At 51.9% G+C, this 18,870-nt stretch overlaps 1 protein-coding gene across 4 annotated transcripts in view; it reads right to left on the bottom strand.

Annotated features, from left to right (window-relative positions):
• Positions 1-15,785, bottom strand: part of IL17D (interleukin 17D) — a 34,623-nt gene extending 18,838 nt beyond the window's left edge. For 2 of the 4 annotated variants that reach the window (XM_067016424.1, XM_059041490.2), the window contains exons 1-2: positions 15,406-15,785; positions 14,666-14,961 (exon numbers count right to left, since the gene is read on the bottom strand). In XM_067016424.1, coding sequence (XP_066872525.1) covers positions 14,666-14,961; positions 15,406-15,756 — 647 coding nt within the window. In that variant the 5' untranslated portion in view covers positions 15,757-15,785. Of the gene's footprint in view, positions 1-14,665; positions 14,962-15,405 lie in introns of those variants that run through there. The other 2 variants (XR_010837167.1, XR_010837169.1) reach the window with 1 other exon arrangement.
• Between the last annotated feature and the right edge of the window lie 3,085 nt (positions 15,786-18,870).

Genomic DNA, 18,870 nt, shown 5'->3' with positions numbered 1-18,870 from the left:
GGCCTGGGTTTGAGAGACCACAGGGCACCGAGGCAGGTCTGCGGTTCCCTGTGCAACGGGTCCGACCGCCAGGGGCGCGGGAACAGGAGACGGCGGCCCCCCGGCGGATGGGCTTTCACCACGGCTGCCAGGAAGCCCTGAACACAGCCCCGCCCAACGAGAACCTGAGTGTGTGTGTCACTGGGGAAGAGGACGTGGAACCAGCTGGGAGGCACAAGGGCCTGACCGCGTGGACCCCGAGGCCGTCCCCGCGGGCGCACCTGGCCCTGTGCCGGCAAGGACAGCCAGGGGTCAGTGACCCTGGGCCGAGGCCACCGTGCTGCGTTCCTGAGCCTGGCCTCGGACAGCCCTGACCCCGAGCCAGGGAGGCCGATGCTGACCCACCGGCTCCTCTGCTGCCAGGCTGGTCCCCGCGGAGCCTGCAAGGCCCGGCCCACCCCCAGGGCCCAGCCCTGCACGAGGGGCCTGAGGCCCCCGGGGACTCAGCCCCACCACCACGGGGCCCTTGGAAAAGGGTGACCCGCTGACTCCGTGCAAGACCTGTCCACCTGGGAGCTCAGGGAGGAGCAGAGACACTTGGAAAGAACCTGGAAGATGATTCAGGACAAAAGCCCTGCAGAGGGACAGAGAAAGGGAACCAGGGAAGGAACGAGCCAGAGCTTCTCTAGGGCCCTTTTCTCCCTCGGGGCAGATGCCACACATTCCGCTTCAAAGGAAAAACAGAGCTCCTGCCACGGCGGCGCAGACTCTCCGTCCAGGGAAGCCGCAGAATCTGGTGTCAGAGCCATGTGCGCTGCGTCCGACCTTGGGGCGGGCGGGCCAGGCGCCTCGTGCGCGCCGTGGGGAATGCTCCTCACGGAACACGAGCCCAGACGCGGTGCCTGGTCCCGGGAGCATTTTGGAAGGTCGTTTTCCCCTCGACCGCGGGAGCCGGGCACCCGCTGCCCCCCTTCAGGCCTCGTGTGTCATTTCTGGAGGACCGAGGCCAAGAGGCCGGCGGCTCGCGGCAGGCGTGCTCACCGCCCAGTGCTTCCACCCGTATGAAGGACACAGACATTGTATTCAGGGGACGACGGGATGGACTAGTCACTCATCTTACATAGAACAAGACCCAGCAGTCAGAGAAGACAACCTTCAAAGCAAGACCAGCGGCCTATTTTCAGGAGGGCGCGTCACCCCACGACGGCGCTCCCAACAACGCTTCTATTTTTTACTCTGGAACGTTGGTGGCCGCAGCCCAGGCCCGCTGAGCGGCTCCGAGAAAAAGATCCATGCAGGCCTTGCACCAATTAAAGTCACTTATGCATAAAAATATTTGGGGGGAGAAATACCAGCATTTCCTACCAATTTGCTTTAAAGGATGAGTTTCTCCTCTAGCACAGAGTCTGACGATGTCCCCTCCCGCACCCAGTGTCGTGTGCTGTCCCTGGAGCCCCATCCCCGCTGGCAGTCGACTGCCTCCGTCCTTTCCTCCCTCCCTGCCGTTCTTAACAGAAAGGACATGACACCTGTTGTGATACACAGACAATACACAGATACCCGGGGAGGCAGAAAGGCTTTGCTTCTAAATCGTCAGAATAACGAAGCCGGGCGCCAGGCGGCAGTGAACTTGCCAACGAGAAAACCAGAAGCAAGGTCTCCCCAGGTGCCCAGATGCCCGGGGCCGGCGGGCAGGTGGGTTGGCCGGCGCTGCCCCCTGCCGGCCACCTCCCTGGGAGCCGCAGCTCCCGTCCGTGGGGACCTGGGCCCGCGGCGCCTGGACGCAGTCTGACCGTGCACCCGGCGGAAGGGGCGCACGAGGGAAACCAGCGGGAACATTAGAAAGGGGGCGGAGCTCACCTCTGTACTTTCTCTAATTAATATTCTTTTACAGTTTTAGGGACAACATAATGAAGAAAACGCGATGTCCACGGCACCGCCTCGCACAGTGGATTGGACAACTGGGCGACGGCTGTTGGGGGGGGGGCGCGGAGGCGACGCGGGGGGGGCGGGGCGTGGCGGACGCAGGGTCGGAGGAGGGGCGAGCAGAAGCGCCCTTCCTGGTTCAGCCCTCCTGAAAGCAGCGCGGCTAAATATCCGGAGACAGCGGTGACCTCCCCCGCCACGAGCTGGGAGCTGTCGCTGCTGCCGCCCCTGCTGACAGTTCTGGCCACAGAGCAGAGCCAACCTGGGCTCTCCATGCGAAAATTCCACTTTCCTGACGCTCCCTAACACCCGGCCAGCGCCCCTGCGGGTACCCCCAGTGCAGGCTCATCCGTACAGGGCCCATGTGCCCACAGGCGGGTGGCCCCCCTGCCCCTCCCGTTAGGTCCCTCGACCTCCCCATCACCCCTCCTCTCCTCTCCTCCTTGTGCTGTTTCTTTTTCTTTCCATTTATTCCCTTGCTGCTATTGTGACGCATGGAGTTGTTTATTGCAAAATAAACGTAGGTGTAGTTGCTTAAATTCCCAGGAGGAATTTAAAAAGAAAAGTAGCAAAGCCTAAAAATAAATGGTTGTGCATTATTCACATCCTAGAGAAAAGTTACCTTTACACTAATACCCAAAATTGAGAAACATAAACAAGTAAAAAGTACTTGGAGTGTTGGTGGATGTGTATCTTTGGGGTGTCAACATAAATAAGCAATGTGTACCTCTAAACTGTAATAAACCTCAGTATTCCTACAATATGTTTCTTACTATGTCAACGTGACTTTAAAAAAACTTACTGAGCAATCACATTGATTTTACTTTTGTCGTATTTGTTTCTAAAGCTTAAGAGAAACAAACACGATGACACAAAGTAAATGAGAAAATATTTTTATATTCTGGAGGCTGAATGTTGCTTTTCTAACAGCCCATATGTGGGGAGCACAGCCAGGGGAATCAGAGCGGTCTGGACCTGGGTCCTGGCTCTGTCCCCACCCAGTTCCTTGTGTCCCCAGGCTGTGGCTCTCGGGGGCTCTGACCTCCACGAAGGCAAGTAAGGCCTCTGCCAGGAGCCCAAAACCGGCGAGAGCAGTTCCCTTGGAGCCAAGACTCTTGGGAAATCGAAGGCTGTTATGAGCTGCTAAAGCTTCGTTTCTTTCGTATCTGCTCTTTCTTCGTGGTTGGTAAATTTCCCTTTCGCCCCCCCCCCCGTACGCAGGCCTCTCAATGTTGTGGCCTCTCCCACTGCGGCTAGCCGCTCCACGGCACGTAGGACCTTCCCGGAGCGGGGCACGAACCCATATCCCCTGCATCAGCAGGCGGACTCTCAACCACTGCGCCACCAGGGAAGCCCTCGGCTCTCCATTTTAAAGTTAAGATGTTTTGGCCCCTTTTTTGGAGCTTAGCCATGATGGTGGAGCAGGAAGACTCCCAAGCTCACAGGCACACCAAAATGACAAATATTTACAGAGCAACTACCAATTAAAAAAAAGACCAGAACCTACCAGAAAAGATGTTCTACAACTACAGATGTAAAGAAGGAAGCACAATGAGATGGAGATGGGTAGTAGGGGCAGAGCGTATACACAGGAGCATGATACTATGCATAGAAAATCCTAAAGACGCTACCAGAAAACTACTAGACTCATCAATGAATTTGGTAAAGTTCCAGGATACAAAATTAATACACAGAAATCTGTTGCATTCCTATATACTAACAATAAAATATCAGAAACAAATTAAGGAAACAATCCCATCTACCACTGCATCAAAAAGAACAAAATACTTAGGAATAAATCTACCTAAGGAGGCAAAAGACCTGTAGTCTGAAAACTGTAAGATGCTGATGAAAGAAACTGAAGATGACACAAACAGGTGGAGAGATATGTTCTTGGACTGGAAGAATCAATATTGTTCAAGTGACCATACTACCCAAAGCAATCTACAAGATTCAATGGAATCCCTATCAAATTACCAATGGCATTTTTCATAGAACTAGAAAAAAAATTTTTAATTCATATGGAAACACAAAAGATCCCAAAGAGCCAAAGCAATCTTAAGAAAGAACAACAGAGGGGCTTCCCTGGTGGCGCAGTGGTTGAGAGTCCGCCTGCCAATGCAGGGGACACGGGTTCGTGCCCCGGTCCGGGAGGATCCCGCATGCCGCGGAGCGGCTGGGCCCGTGAGCCATGGCCACTGGGCCTGTGCGTCCGGAGCCTGCGCTCCGCAATAGGAGAGGCCACAACTGTGAGAGGCCCGCGTACCACCAAAAAAAAAAGAAAGAACAACAGAGCTGGAGGAATCAGGTGCCCTGACTTCACACTATACTACAAAGCCACAGTAACCAAAACAGTATGGTACTGGCAAAAAACCAGAAATATAGCTCAATGGAACAGGATAGAAAGCCCAGAAATAAACCCACACATCTATGGCCAATCTATAACAAAGGAGGCAAGAATGTACAATGGCAAAAAGACAGTCTCTTCAATAAGGGGTGCTGGGAGAACTGGACAGCTACGTGTAAAAGAATGAAATTAGAACATTCTCTAACACCATACACAAAAATAAATTCAAAATGGATTAAAGACCTAAGTGTAAGACTGGATACTATAAAACTCTTACAGGAAAACATAGGCAGAACACTCTTTGACATAAATCTCAGCAATATCTTTTTGAATCCACCTCCTAGAGTAATGGAAATAAAAACAGAAATAGGGCTTCCCTGGTGGCGCAGTGGTTGAGAATCTGCCTGCCAATGCAGGGGACACGGGTTCGTGCCCCAGTCCGGGAAGATCCCACATGCCGCGGAGCGGCTAGGCCCGTGAGCAATGGCCACTGAGCCTGTGCGTCTGGAGCCTGTGCTCCGCAACGGGAGAGGTCACGACAGTGAGAGGCCCGTGTACCACAAAAAAAAAAAAAAAAAAAAAAAAAAAAAAAAAAAAAAAACAGAAATAAACACATGGGACCTAATGAAACTTAAAAGCTTTGCACAGCAAAAGAAACCATAAACAAAATGAAAAGACAACCCACAGAATGGGAGAAAATATTTGCAAATGATGCAACCAACAAGGGATTAATCTCCAAAATATACAAACAGCTCATGTAGCTCAATATCAAAAAAATACAAGGAACCCCATCAAAAAATGAGAAGACCTAAATAGACATTTCTCCAAAGAAGACATACAGGTGGCCAAAAAGCACATAAAAAGATGCTCGACATCACTAATTATTAGAGAAACACAAATCAAAACTACAATGAGGTTTCATCTCACACCAGTCAGAATGGCCATCATCCAAAAGTCTACAAACAACAAATGCGGGACTTCCCTGGTGGTCCAGTGGTAAAGAATCTGTCCTGCAATGCAGGGAATACGGGTTCAATCCCTGGTCGGGGAACTAAAATCCCGTATGCCGTGGGGCAACTAAGCCCGTGCGCCACAACTACTGAGCACGCACGCCTCAACTAAAGAGCCCTCGTGCCACAAACTACAGAGCCCACGCACTCTGGAACCTGCACACCACAACTAGAGAAGAGAAAACACACACACTAAAACTAGAGAGAAGGCTGTGTGCCACAACCAGAGAGAAGCTCACACACTGCCAGGAAAGATCATGCATGCTGCAACGAATACCCGACACAGCCAAAAATAAAAATTAATCAATTTTTTAAAAAGAATTTTTTAAAAGAACTATAAATGCCGGAGTGTGTGTGGAGAAAAGGCAACCCACCTACACCATTGGTGAGAATGTAAATTGGTGCAGCCACTATGGAAAACAGTATGGAGGTTCCTTAAAAAAATAAAAACAGAGCTACCATATGATCCCACAATCTCACTCCTGGGCATATATCCAGAAGAAAACATAATTCAAAAAGATACATGCGGACTTACCTGGTGGCACAGTGGTTAAGAATCCACCTGCCAATGCAGGGGACACGGGTTTGAGCCCTGGTCCAAGAAGATCCCACATGTTGCGGAGCAACTAAGCCCATGTGCCACAACTACTGAGCCTGCATGCCTACAGCCTGTGCTCTGCAACAAGAGAAGTCACCGCAATAAGAAGCCTGTGCACTGCAGCGAAGAGTAGCCCCCACTCACCGCAACGAGAGAAAGCCCACATACAGCAATAAAGAGCCAACGCAGCCAAAAAATAAAAATAAATAAAATAAAAATTTTAAAAAAGGTCTACAAACAATAAATGTTGGAGAGTATATGGAGAAAAGGGAACCCTCCTACACCATTGGTGGGAATGGAAATTGGTGCAGCCACTATGGAAAACAGTATGGAGGTTCCTCAGAAAACTAAAAATAGAGTTACCATATGATCCTGCAATCCCTCTCCTGGGCACATAACTGGAAAAGATGAAAACTCTAGAGACTTGCCTGGTGGCGCAATGGGTAAGACTCCGCACTCTCAATGCAGGGGGCCTGGGTTCGATCCCTGGTCAGGGGACTAGATCGCACATGCATGCCACAACTAAGAGTTCACATGCCACAATGAAGGAGCCCTCCTACCACAACTAAGGAGCTGGCAAGCCGCAACTAAGGAGCTGGTGACCTGCAACTAAGGAGCCTGACTGCCACAACTAAGACCAGGTGCGACCAAATAGATAAACATTTTTTAAAAAGATGAGAACTCTAATTCTAAAAGATACATGCACCCCAGTGTTCACAGCAGCACTATTCTCAATACCCAAGACATGGAAGCAACACAGATGTCCATCAACAGATAAATGGATCAAGAAGGTGTGATATATATACACAATAGAATATCAGCCATAAAAGAATGAAATAATGCCATTTGCAGCAATATGGATGGACCTAGAGATAATCATACTAAGTGAAGTCAGACAGAGAAAGACAAATATCATATGATATCACTTACATGTGGAATCTAAAATATGGTACAAATGAACTTATTTACAAAACAGAAACAGACTCACAGACATAGAAAACAAACTTGTGGTTACCAAAGGGGAAGGGGAGGAGGATTAATTAGGAGTTTGGGATTAGCAGGTACAAACTACAATACATAAAATGGATAAACAAGGCCATACTGTATAGCATGGGGAACTACATTCAGTATCCTGTAATAACCATGATGGAAAAGAATATATATACATATATGTGTGTACATACATAACTGAATCACTTTGCTCTACACCAGAAACTAACACAAAATTGTAAATAAGCTATGATTCAATTTAAAAAAATTTTTTAAACCAGTTCTAAGAGGGAATTTTACGGTGATACACACGCAGGAAAAAAGAAAAATCTCAAATAAACAACCTAACCTCACACCTAAAGGAACTAGAAAAAGAACAAACAAAACTCAAAGTTAATAGAAGAAAAGATATCATAAAGATCAGAGCAGAGGGCTTCCCTGGTGGCGCAGTGGTTGAGAGTCCGCCTGCCAATGAAAGGGATGCAGGTTCGTGCCCCGGTCTGGGAAGATTCCACATGTCGCGGAGCGGCTGGGCTCGTGAGCCATGGCTGCTGAGCCTGCGCTCCGCAACGGGAGAGGCCACAACAGTGAGAGGCCCGCGTACCGCTTAAAAAAAAAAAAAAGATAAGAGCAGAAATGAATGAAATACAGACAAAACAAAACCAATAAGAAGATCAATGAAACTAAGTGCTGGTTCTTTGAAAAGATAAACAAAGTTGATAAACCTTTATCCAGACTCATCAAGAAAAAAGAGAGAGGGTCCAAATCAATAAAACCAGAAATGAAAAAGGCGAAGTTACAACTGATACCACAAAAATACAAAGGATCATAAGAGATTACTATAAACAACAGCATGCCAATAAAATGGACAACCTAGAAGAAATGTACAAATTCCTAGAAGTATACAATCTCCCAAGACTGAACCAGGAAGAGATAGAAAATATGAACAAAGCAATTACCAGTAATCAAACTGAATCAGTAATTGGAAAAAAAAAAAAAAGAAAAGAAAAAAACTCCCAACAAACAGAAGTCCAGAACCAGATGGCTTCATGGCTAAATTCTACCAAACATTTAGAGAACAGTTGAAGAGTTGATTCCTATCCTTCTGAAACTATTCCAAAAAATCAGAGAGGAAGGAATGCAACTGAACTCATGCCATGATACCAAAACCAGACAAAGATATCACACAAAACAGAAAACTACGGGCCGATATCACTGATGAACATAGATGCAAAAATCGCCAACAAGACATTAGCACATTGATTCCAATAATACATTAAAAGGACCATACACCATGATCAAGTGGGATTTATCCCAGGGATGCAAGGATTTTTCAATATCTATAAATCAATCACTGGGATACACCACACTAACAAACTGAAGAATAAAAACCATTATGATCATCTCAATAGATGCAGGAGAAGCTTTTGACAAAATTCAACATCCATTTCTGATAAAAAAACTCTCCAGTAGTGGGTATAGAGGAAACATACCTCAAAATAACAAAGGCCATATATGATAAGCCCACAGCTAACATCATACTCAATGCTGAAAAGCTGAAAGCATTTACTCTAAGATCAGAAAGAAGACAAGGATGCCCACTCTCACCACTTTTATTCCACATAATATTGTAAGTCCTAGCCACAGCAATAGACAAGAAATAAAAGGGATCCAAACTGGAAAAGAAGAAGTAAAACTTTCACTGTTTGTAGCTGACATGATACTATACGTATAAAATCCTAAAGACACCACCAGAAAACTACTAGAGCTCATCAATGAATTCAGTAAAGTTGCAAGATACAAAATAAATACACAGAAATATATTGCATTTCTATACACTAACAATGAACTGACAGAAACGGAAATTAAGGATACAATCCCATTTACCATGTCATCAAAAAGAATACTTAGGAATAAATCTAAGGAGGTAGAAGACCTGTACTCGGAAAATTATAAGACACTGATGAAAGAAATTGAAGATGACATAGTTGGAAAGATACACTGTGTTCACTCACTAGAAGGATTTATACTGTCAAAATGACCATACTACCCAAGGCAATCTACAGATTCAAAGCAATCCTGATCAAAACACCGATGACATTTTTCACAGAACTGGAACAAATAATTTTAAAATTTGAATGGAAACACAAAAGACCCTGAATAGTCAAACCAATCTTGAGAAAGAAGAACAGAGCTGGAAGAATCACACTCCCTGAGTTCAAACTATACTACAAAGCTACAGTAATCAAAATAGTATGGTACTGCCACAAAAACAGACACACAGATCACTGGAATCGAACAGAGAGCCCAGAAATAAACCCACACACTTATGGGCAATTAATCTATGACAAAGAAAGCAAGAATACATAGTGGAGAAATGACAGTCTCTTCAATAAGTGGTGTTTGGAAAACTGGACAGCTACATGTAAAAGAATGAAATTAGAACATTCTCTAACACCATATACAAAAGTAAACTCAAATGGATTAAAGACCTAAACGTAAGATCAGACACCATAAAAGTCCTAGAGGAAAACATAAGCAGAACACTCTCTGACATAAATTGTAGCAACATTGTTTTCAATCTGTTTCCTAAGGCAAAGGAAACAAAAGCAAAAATAAACAAGTTTAGAAGCTTTTGCACAGCAAAGGAAACTACTGACAAAAGACAATCTACTGAATGGAAGAAGACATTTGCAAGTGTTATGACCAATAAGGGGTTACCATCCAAAATACATAAACAGCTCATACAACACAATATCAAACAAAAAACCAATTAAAAAATAGGCAGGGGCTTCCCTGGTGGCGCAGTGGTTGAGACTCTGCCTGCCAATGCAGGGGACACGGGTTCGTGCCCCAGTCCAGGAAGATCCCACATGCTGCGGAGCGGCTGGGCCCATGAGCCATGGCTGCTGAGCCTGCGCGTCCGGAGCCTGTGCTCCACAACAGTGAGAGGCCTGCGTACTGCAAAAAAAAAAAAAAAAAAAAGAAAAAAAAAGGGCAGGAAACTTGAATAGACATTTTTCCAAAGAAGATATACAGATGACCAACTGGCACATGAAAAGATGCTCAACAATGCTAATCAGAGAAATGCAAATCAGAATCACAATGAGATATCACCTCATACCTGTCAGAATGGCTATCATCAAAAAGAACACAAACAACAAATGCTGGCAAGGATGTGGAGAAAAGGGAACCTCTGTGCACTGTTGGTGGGAATGTAAATTGGTGCAGCCACTGTGCAGAACAGTGTGAGGATTCCTCAAAAAAAAAATCAAAACAAAACAAAAATAGAACTACCATATGATCCAGCAATTCCACTCCTGGGTATGTATCCAAAAGAAAAGAAACACTAATTCTAAAAGATACATGCACCCCAATGTTCACTGCAGCATTTTTTACACTAGCCAAGAAGCAATCTAAGTGTCCATCAACAAATGGATAAAGAAGACATATATACATAAAGAATGGAATATTAGCCTTAGAAAAAGAATGAAATTTTGCCACTTGCAGCATTGTGGATGGACCTGGAGGGTATTATGCTTAGTGAAATAATTCAGACAGAGAAAGACAAATACCATGTTGCCATTTGTATGTGGACTCTGAAAAAAGAAAAGAATATAACAAAATACAAACAGACGGACACAGAGAACAAACTACTGGTTCGTTACCAATGGGGAGAGGGAAGGGGGAGGGGCAAAATAGGGATTTGAAATTGTCGTAGTTAATACCTAGCTGTCCTGCATAATAGCTGTACCAGTCACACCCCCAGGATAGGGAGAGCCTTCCCCTCACATCGTGCCAGCTCGGCTGGACGGGTGCCCCCACCAAAAAGCTCTCAATACAGTGATTTTTCTTTAATAAGAGCTGGCTTTTTTTTTTCTTTTTTCTTTTTGGCTGTGTTGGGTCTTTGTTGCTGTGCAGGCTTTCTCTAGTTGTGGGGAGCGGGGGCTACTCTTCATTGCGGTGCACGGGCTTCTCATTGAGGTGGCTTCTCCTCTTGCAGAGCACGGGCTCCAGGCGCGCGGGCTTTAATAGTTGTGACACACGGGCTTAGTTGCTCTGCAGCATGTGGGATCTTCCCGGACCAGGACTCGAACCCCTGTGTCCTGCATTGGCAGGCAGATTCTTAACCATTGCACCACCAGGGAAGCCCCTTTAATATTTATTTAGTTGGCTGCACCGGGTCTTAGTTCCAGCACTCAGGATCTTCCTTGCAGCATGCAGGATCTAGTTCCCCAACCAGGGACCGAAGCCGGGCCCCCTGCATTAAGAGCATGGAGTCTTAACCACTGGACCACCAGGGAAGTCCCAGTACATTTTGTGTGTGTGTGCTGTACGCGGGCCTCTCACTGTTGTGGCCTCTCCCATTGCGGAGCACAAGAGGCTCTGGACACACAGGCTCAGCGGCCATGGCTCACGGACCCAGCCACTCTGCGGCATGTGGGATCTTCCCGGACCGGGGCACGAACCCGTATCCCCTGCATCGGCAGGCAGACTCTCCACCACTGCGCCACCAGGGAAGCCCCACAGTACTTTTTTTTTTTTTTCGGTACGCAGGCCTCTCCCCTTTGTGGCCTCTCCCCTTGCGGAGCACAGGCTCCGGACGCGCAGGCCCAGCGGCCATGGCTCACAGGCCCAGCCGCTCCGCGGCATGTGGGATCCTCCCAGACCGGGGCACGAACCCGTGTCCCCTGAATCGGCAGGCGGACTCTCAACCACTGCGCCACCAGGGAAGCCCCCCCCAGTACATTTTAATACACCTGAAGGTGAGGTCTGTCCACCTTTCAGAGTTGGGGTCATGTGACTTCCCTTCATGGGGACTAAACACCGCCTCTGTCTTCCTTTCATCGGGTTTGTTTTTTTTTTAAACTTTTATTGGAGTACAGTTGCTTTACAATGTTGCTAGTTTCCACTGTACAACGAAGTGAATCAGCTATAGGTATACATATATGCCCTCTTTTTTGGATTTCCTTCCCATTTAGGTCACCACAGAGCACCGAGTAGAGTTCCCTGCACTATACAGTAGGTTCTCATTACTTATCTATTTTATACACAGTATCAATAGCGTGTATATGTCAATCCCAATCTCCCAATTCATCCCCCCTTCTTCCCCCCTTAGTATCCATACCTTTGTTCTCTACCTCTGTGTCTCTATTTCTGCTTTGTAAATAAGATCATCTATACCAATTCATTGGGTCTTTTTCTTGGTTTGTAGGAGCTCTTCATGAAACAAGCCCTTTGTCACATGGGTTGCAGGTATTTTTTCCCAGTTTGCCCTTGTATTTTTGTTTCCAATTTTGCCAAGAAGAAATGGCAGATAATTATGTAATTAAATTTATCAATCTCCTCTTTAATGACTTTGGGGGCCTGTGAGCTACTAAATAGGCCTTCTCCACTCAAGAGTATAAATATAATTGACTGCGTTTTTATGTGTTTTTGTGGTTTTGCTTTTCACGTTTAAGTCCGAGTCATCTGGAACTTATTTCCATACAAGAGTGAGATCCAATTGTATCTTTTCAGCTGGTTACCCAGTCCCAATGCTATTTATCGAATGATCCATTTCTCCCCTAAAGATATGGAAAGCCACCTTATACTCCAAATTTCTATTTTAAAGCCTAGCTTGCCCAGCTGAAGTGGTCCTTTCTGTGCCTTTCAGGTTTGACGCGTAGTCTATTTCCCCACCCATATTTAAGAGTTCTGTTTGTAGCCTTAAAGAGCACTTCTGAGTCTGAGCTGACACAGCACAGCTGAGGCCGCTCTTCCGCCCGTGATCTCGCCCGGCAGTAACGTCTAAGCACACTGCTTAGAAGAGGCTCCGGGGTGCCACGTGTATTGCTTTTTCTAATCTTCCCAGAAACTCGGGAGGTGGGGAGGTGATCCGAGGTCAGGGCGCAGGGCGGGCTCTCCCGGCAGCACCAGACAGGGCCGGCTTCAGCGGCCAGCCACCTGCAGTCCCGACCCGTGCCCATCCTGGAAACCATCCTTCCCGCAGAGCGTGGGGCCATCCGGCCTCCCCGCGCTCCCCGAGGGGCAAACTCGCGAGGCTCGAAATGTCTGAAAAACGACGCAGGCGTAGCTCCTGGCCCAGGCCCGCGAGGAGCAAAGCCTCCCCAGGCAGAACCACGCGATGCTGGGTTCCTGACAGCTAGCTACCTGCCCCGGCCGCGCCCTGCTCCCTCCACTCTGGGGAGACACAAGCGTCAGTGCCAGCAACGTGCAAGGGCAGCTCAACTCCACCACGCGGAGCTCTCGGGCTGACAACTTCCGGTCTGCGCGCCAGCCACGACCTCTCGCGAGACCATATCTCCGCCCGCGTGCCCTCAGTGAACGAACTCAGCAGCCCAGCACTGAACTCGTTTCCTCCAGCGAGCCTGCTTCCTCGTCCTGTTGCTAAAATACGTCCACAACCTAAGCCAGACGCGTGGCAGACGTGCCCAACAGGAGGTCCTGAGTAACAGTTACTCTGATGCCTCGTGGTCCTCGTGGTCCACGGGCCTCAGCCTGGCCTAGGAGGAGAGCATAGTCTGTTGTTCCACGATGCCACCTCGCACGTCAAGGGTGTGACATGAGGCTAGAAAGAGAGGGGCGGGACAATAACCCACCCTCTGGAGCCCTGGGATTGGTGGGGAGAAAGAGGAAAAGGCGGAGACGAAGCACCAGTGTGAATGGCTGACAGGTGTGTCCCGAGGGCAACAGCCGCTGCCGGGAAGAGCCAGCACGAGGGGCGGAGGGGGCTGGGCGCCACAGCAGGCGGGGGAGGTCTTCGCACGTCCCCACACAGCCCGCTGTGGGGACTGGGACGCTGTGTGCCCCTCCGTCCCACACGGAACCATCCTCCACTAAATCCTATCCCTTTTTCTTTAAGCAGTGCCATTCAAATTGGTCCTGGTCTCACCTCCTCCACCATCCTAGCTGCGTGTGTCCAGTTTCCCCCCCTCAGGGACAGCTTCTCGAAACACGAGTGGCTGTATGGCTTCCTCGATCGAAAAAACACCCTCAAGGATAAATGTCAACCTTGCAACACTGCTAAGGGCAAACCCAGGCCTGCGCTCCCCGCCCCCCTGGCCTGAGCTCCTCACTCCCTTCCTTCACCCTCCGGGTCACCCCGTCCCGTCCCGTCCCGTCCCTTTCCCGAGGCTGTGGCAGTGAGGGATCCCAACTTCTCCAGCCTGACTGGGAGCCCCTCGGGACGGTGGCACTCCGCAGCGACAGCAGGGAAGGAAGCGGACGGCCATACGTGCCCTGAGGACACTCCGGCCACACTGTGCCCTGTCTGCACGCCGCTCCTTTCCTGCGAGATGACCTCTCCCCCGAGCGACCCCGGAATGACGCCCGTCCCTCCAGCGTGCTCGATGCCCCTCCGTCCTCCCCCTCCCCCCGCTTAAACCACCGCACACTTAACTCCTCGCATCCAATCACGTCCCGCCTCGTTTGCTCCCTATGACCGCCACCCCCCTCCCGCCTGTCGACCACAGGCTTGACGGGCTCAGAGGGTCCAGGGCCAGCAGCACCTGGACCAGCACAGGCGCCTGAGAAACGTCCGCAAGACCCCACGTCAGACCCCGCACAGGCCTCCCTCCTGCGCAGAGTCCTCATAACAATCAACGAAGGCTCCCCGGGCTCGGCCGCGGGGACCCCACTGAACCACGTACCTGGCAAGGCACAGGTTCTCAAGGAACTGGGGCGTCTGAAAGACCGGAAAGGTGAACGGAGGACGCGGGTCCCTCAGAGGGAGCTGCCCGGCCTCTGCGGGAAGGAGCCGCTGCCGGTCCGGCGCCCCCCGCGACCCCCGCGCCCCCCGGCGCGCCCGCTCACCTGTAGGCCCAGGGCGACACGCTGCGCAGGTTGGTGGGCGGCCGGAAGCGGCGGTCGGCGGGCCTGCCCCCGGCCGGGCAGCTGGCGTTGCGCGCCTGCTCGCGCGGGCCCAGCTGCAGCGTGTGGTGGAAGGCGCCGAGCACGCCGGCCGCCAGCCGCCCGTACAGCTGCTCCAGGAGCTCCTCGGGCCGGTCCGCGCAGCCCCGCGTCCGCGGCGGCCGCCGGCCCGCCCTCAGGGCGCCCCCCGCCCGGCCCGGCGACAGCGCCAGCAGGACGCCGGCCACCAGCGCCCAGACCTGCGGGACAGGCCGCGCTCAGCGCCGCGCGGAGGAGGGGCCCGCGCCCCCGCCCCCGGGGCCCCGCCCCCCGCCCCCGGGGCCCCGCCCCGCGCCCCCTGCCCCGCGCCCCCGCCCGGAGGATGGGTGCTGACCACGCCGGCCCCCGCGCGCCCTCCCCGCCCGCGCGCCGCCCGCGGGCACCCCGGGGCCCTCCCCCGCGGCGGCCCGCTCGCCCCACGCCGCCGCCGCCCCGAGCCGGGGTCCGCGTGGGCCGCGGGTGCGCGGTGCGCGTGTGCGTGTGCCGGCCGGGCTGCTGCGCCGCGGGCTGCGAGTGCCTGTGACGGCGTCCGGGCCCCTCGGCGGCCCCCGCGTGTCCTGGGCGCGCGGGCCCCACGAGGCGGCCCGGGACGGAGGGCGGCGGCCCCCGGGGACCGAGTTGCGGCCGCAGCGCCACGCACTCACCGGCGGCCCCAGCATCGCCCCGAAGTGGCTCCGGAGGTCGCGGAGGCGCGGACACGTCCCGAGCGGAGCCGCGCGGCGCTGAGCGGAAGGAGGCGCCTCGGCTGGAAGGGAAGTCGGCCGGGTCCGGTCGCCGCGAAGAGCCTCCCGGACGAAGGCGCCGCGGGAGCGGGACGGGCACCTGGAGAGGCGCGCGCGCGGCCTGGAAGCAGCTTCTTCGCCACGACTTCCTCTGAGGGACTGGAGATGGAGAGCGTTCCGAACGGGGGGCGGGGGTGCTTCTCCTTCCCCCAGACACCAGGAAGCGGTCCTTCTCTGCCCCCCTAGCACCTCCGAAATCCAAGCACCAAACATACTACCCAGCTTGCACTTTTATGGTTGGAACTGGGCATCCTTGGGCGCGACAGGGTCGGAAACTCCTGCTTCGTGATGCCAGGGCTGTAAGCGCGCGCAGTCATGTAAAATAAGCCTAATACTTTGTAAATAAAGAAAATATACTTACACGAGGGAATTCTATTCCAAGAACCAAAGCAAACGTGCTCGTTCGTTCATTCTGTAAATGAATGCTTAATGCTTTTTAGGTGGCGGGCTAGTGAATACGCTCATTTTACGGCAGTCATACTTGGCCAATGAAAACAAAAGATTGAGAACAGCTGAAAGGTTTTCGAAGGTATAGAAAATACATAATTTATGGTTCTCTAAATGCTTTCCAGCTTTGGTATTTGACTGCCTTGTAAATCATTGGTTAAACTACATTTCAGTTATGCTGTGTAGAAAAACAACACTTTTGTATGCCTTGAATATTCTATAACTGAAGAGTTCAGGAACTGTCCTACTGACTGCTCAAAATCCCACAGGAATCTCCAATTTAAGCCATTTAAGCTCTTTACAGCTTGGTGAGTCAACGTTTGTTTTGAGGTTACAAAACTTTTTTTCTGATTAGTAGAGAAACTTGTTCTTTCTGGTAAAATGGGAATAAACATATCAATACACAAACACATACTGTTTTTCTTAAATTTGGTAGAAGTGTGGGAATCCTTTTGGAGACAGCAGTTTCATCCTTTGAAAGGTAAGGCAATACAGCGCCAGACCGCTCATTCTGTGTATTATTCAACAAAACATCTTCCACTGTCGGATAACATGGCAACTTCTCTCTCCTCCCCTGTTACTTGGAAACGGAAGTATTTACTTTCCAACACTTTTCATCTTATGAAAGATCATAAACTACTGAAGATGCCTGCCCACTTGATAGAACATAAAATTCGTTTCTGTGATGCTAAGCAGAGTTGAGAAATTGTCTTCTCAACAGGTGCAAAAGGTCTGTAGTCAATTGCCCTCAAACCTGAACATATTTATGAGCGTGTGAAGTAAACATGCTCATACTTCAACATTAAGACGAGTGAGAAAAAGGCAACAAAATACTCAAAAGCAGCCTCGTCATGTTCCCTTGGAAGCTAACTACTCTACAGTGTTCTCCGCTGAAGGTGCGACGAGAGCCGTTCCTCTCTCAGCCCCTGGGTCGCTCAGCCCCCAGCGCCAGGCCGGCTGTAGCTCCCTGGCATGGGAGCCGGGGTAGGGGTGGCTACGTCCACTTACCTTCCTGGGTTACTGGCGGAGCCAAACCTCCTCCCCTCCTCCGAAGGTCAGGTCTCCCCACCACGAGTTCTATCTGTCGTCTTCTGGGGCAGTACCTGGAGGTCTCAGCACGCCTGCACCTCATTCCCGCACCTTTCACACCTGTGGAGGAGCCACGCAAGACCCGGCCTCTAACTGGCTACCCAGCTCTACCTGCTTTCCCCCAGCACGTCTCGACTCTGGAAGCCTGTGCTCACCCGCCGCGACCCCGGCGCTCATTGCCGGGAGCGGCTCCCCGTCCGTCCGAGTGTGTGAGCGGCCCCTGACACCAGCACCTTCTCTCCGCACCTGTCCTGTAGCTAGCTGTCTGACCTCGTCTGCTGACCTTGCCTTTTCACCAGCCACCCCACGCGAGTCCTAGTTTCCCTTCCCGGCTGGGCCAGGGTTGGTGGTCGGACGTGATCACCAGGTTTGATTAAAAACATTAAAATACCCTAGTCCCTTGCTCCTTCTTCGCTCTGTGACATTTGCCTGGAACAGCCCCACTCTGTCCCGTTCGTACAGCTGGGCGTGCGCCGCATCTCAGATGGCCATTCCACGCGCGGGCCTGTCGTACTTCCCGAGTTACCGCCTTCTCCCGAGATGATTAACTTCCGTCTCCTGGCTGGGATCTCTCCTCCCCACCTCCCGCCCGGGCTCCGAACGCACGTCGCTTAGCCCTGCTGCTCGCGGCCCTCCTGGCGCACAGCGCGCCATTGGTTTGCTGCTTTCCCGGGGCCCTAGCGTGGCAGCACTGGCTGACCTGACGCGACCACGGCGGCGTCGTTGGCGCCCACCTCGGAAAGGCACCGCCGGCCGTTCAGCGCCTCCGCCACAAACGCTGCCATCGTGCTTTCTTCTCTTCCTCGCAGCCCGCACGCAGGGCAGCCCGCACGCAGGGCAGCCCGCACGCAGGGCAGCCCGCACGCAGGGCAGCCCGCACGCAGGGCAGCCCGCACGCAGGGCAGCCCGCACGCAGGGCAGCCCGCACGCAGGGCAGCCCGCACGCAGGGCAGCCCGCACGCAGGGCAGCCCGCACGCAGGCCAGCGGGAACTCTCGCGAGCTCTCCCTCCCAAACGTGTGCTCGGCCGCACCGACGCTCACGGTCCCAGGCACCCATCTCCCACGCAGGCCCTGCGGCTGCAACCCGCCCCCCGCCGCCCGCCCAGCCAATCCCCTCAGGGCGGCGGGCTCGCGGCTCCGGAGGTTAGGCCACCTCACGCCAGGCGCCCTCCCCGGGCGAAACCCGCCAAGGGCGCCTCCGCTGTGGCAGCGAAGCCTCAGGCACCGACGTCGCGTCCGCCTGCTCTCTAGGCACCTTCCTGCTGCTGATACAAACATGCCCCTGGAGGGCTCTCCCCGCTCATCTCCTGCACCGTGACACTCCTGCATTTCTCTTTACCGCCCTCAATAACACCCAAAGCCCATTAAAAAAATACATGTATTGGCTGTCTCCCCCGCCAGAATTCCCGCTCTTTGAGGGCAGGGTCTTGCTGTCCTGGTCTCGACCGTGGCCTCAGAATCTCGCACACACTAGCCGTTTGGTGTATTTGGTGAACGCCTGCCCCATCAGACCAGGACCTTTTCTGCGAGCAGGGAACGTGCTCTGATCTTGGTGTTTCCTCTCCCGCACCTAACAGAAGTGTGCATGCCGCGGAAACAACGCAAAAGGAGGCGGAGGGTCCGTCCTCCCCCGTGAAGTGTCACAGCCCAGCCTCGTCTCCCCTGCCGGCCCATCACTGCACGCCTCCGGACGGTGCCCGCCCGCCAGACATACCGTAAGAGGGATGCGCGCAGTCCTGGCTTCGACCCCGCACCCCGCGTTTCAACGGGAAGCACAACTCGAGGCCGCC

This window comes from Kogia breviceps, chromosome 16 (genome assembly GCF_026419965.1).
Source record: "Kogia breviceps isolate mKogBre1 chromosome 16, mKogBre1 haplotype 1, whole genome shotgun sequence".
NCBI lineage: Eukaryota > Metazoa > Chordata > Mammalia > Artiodactyla > Physeteridae > Kogia > Kogia breviceps.
This window is presented reverse-complemented; position numbering and strand designations above follow the sequence as displayed.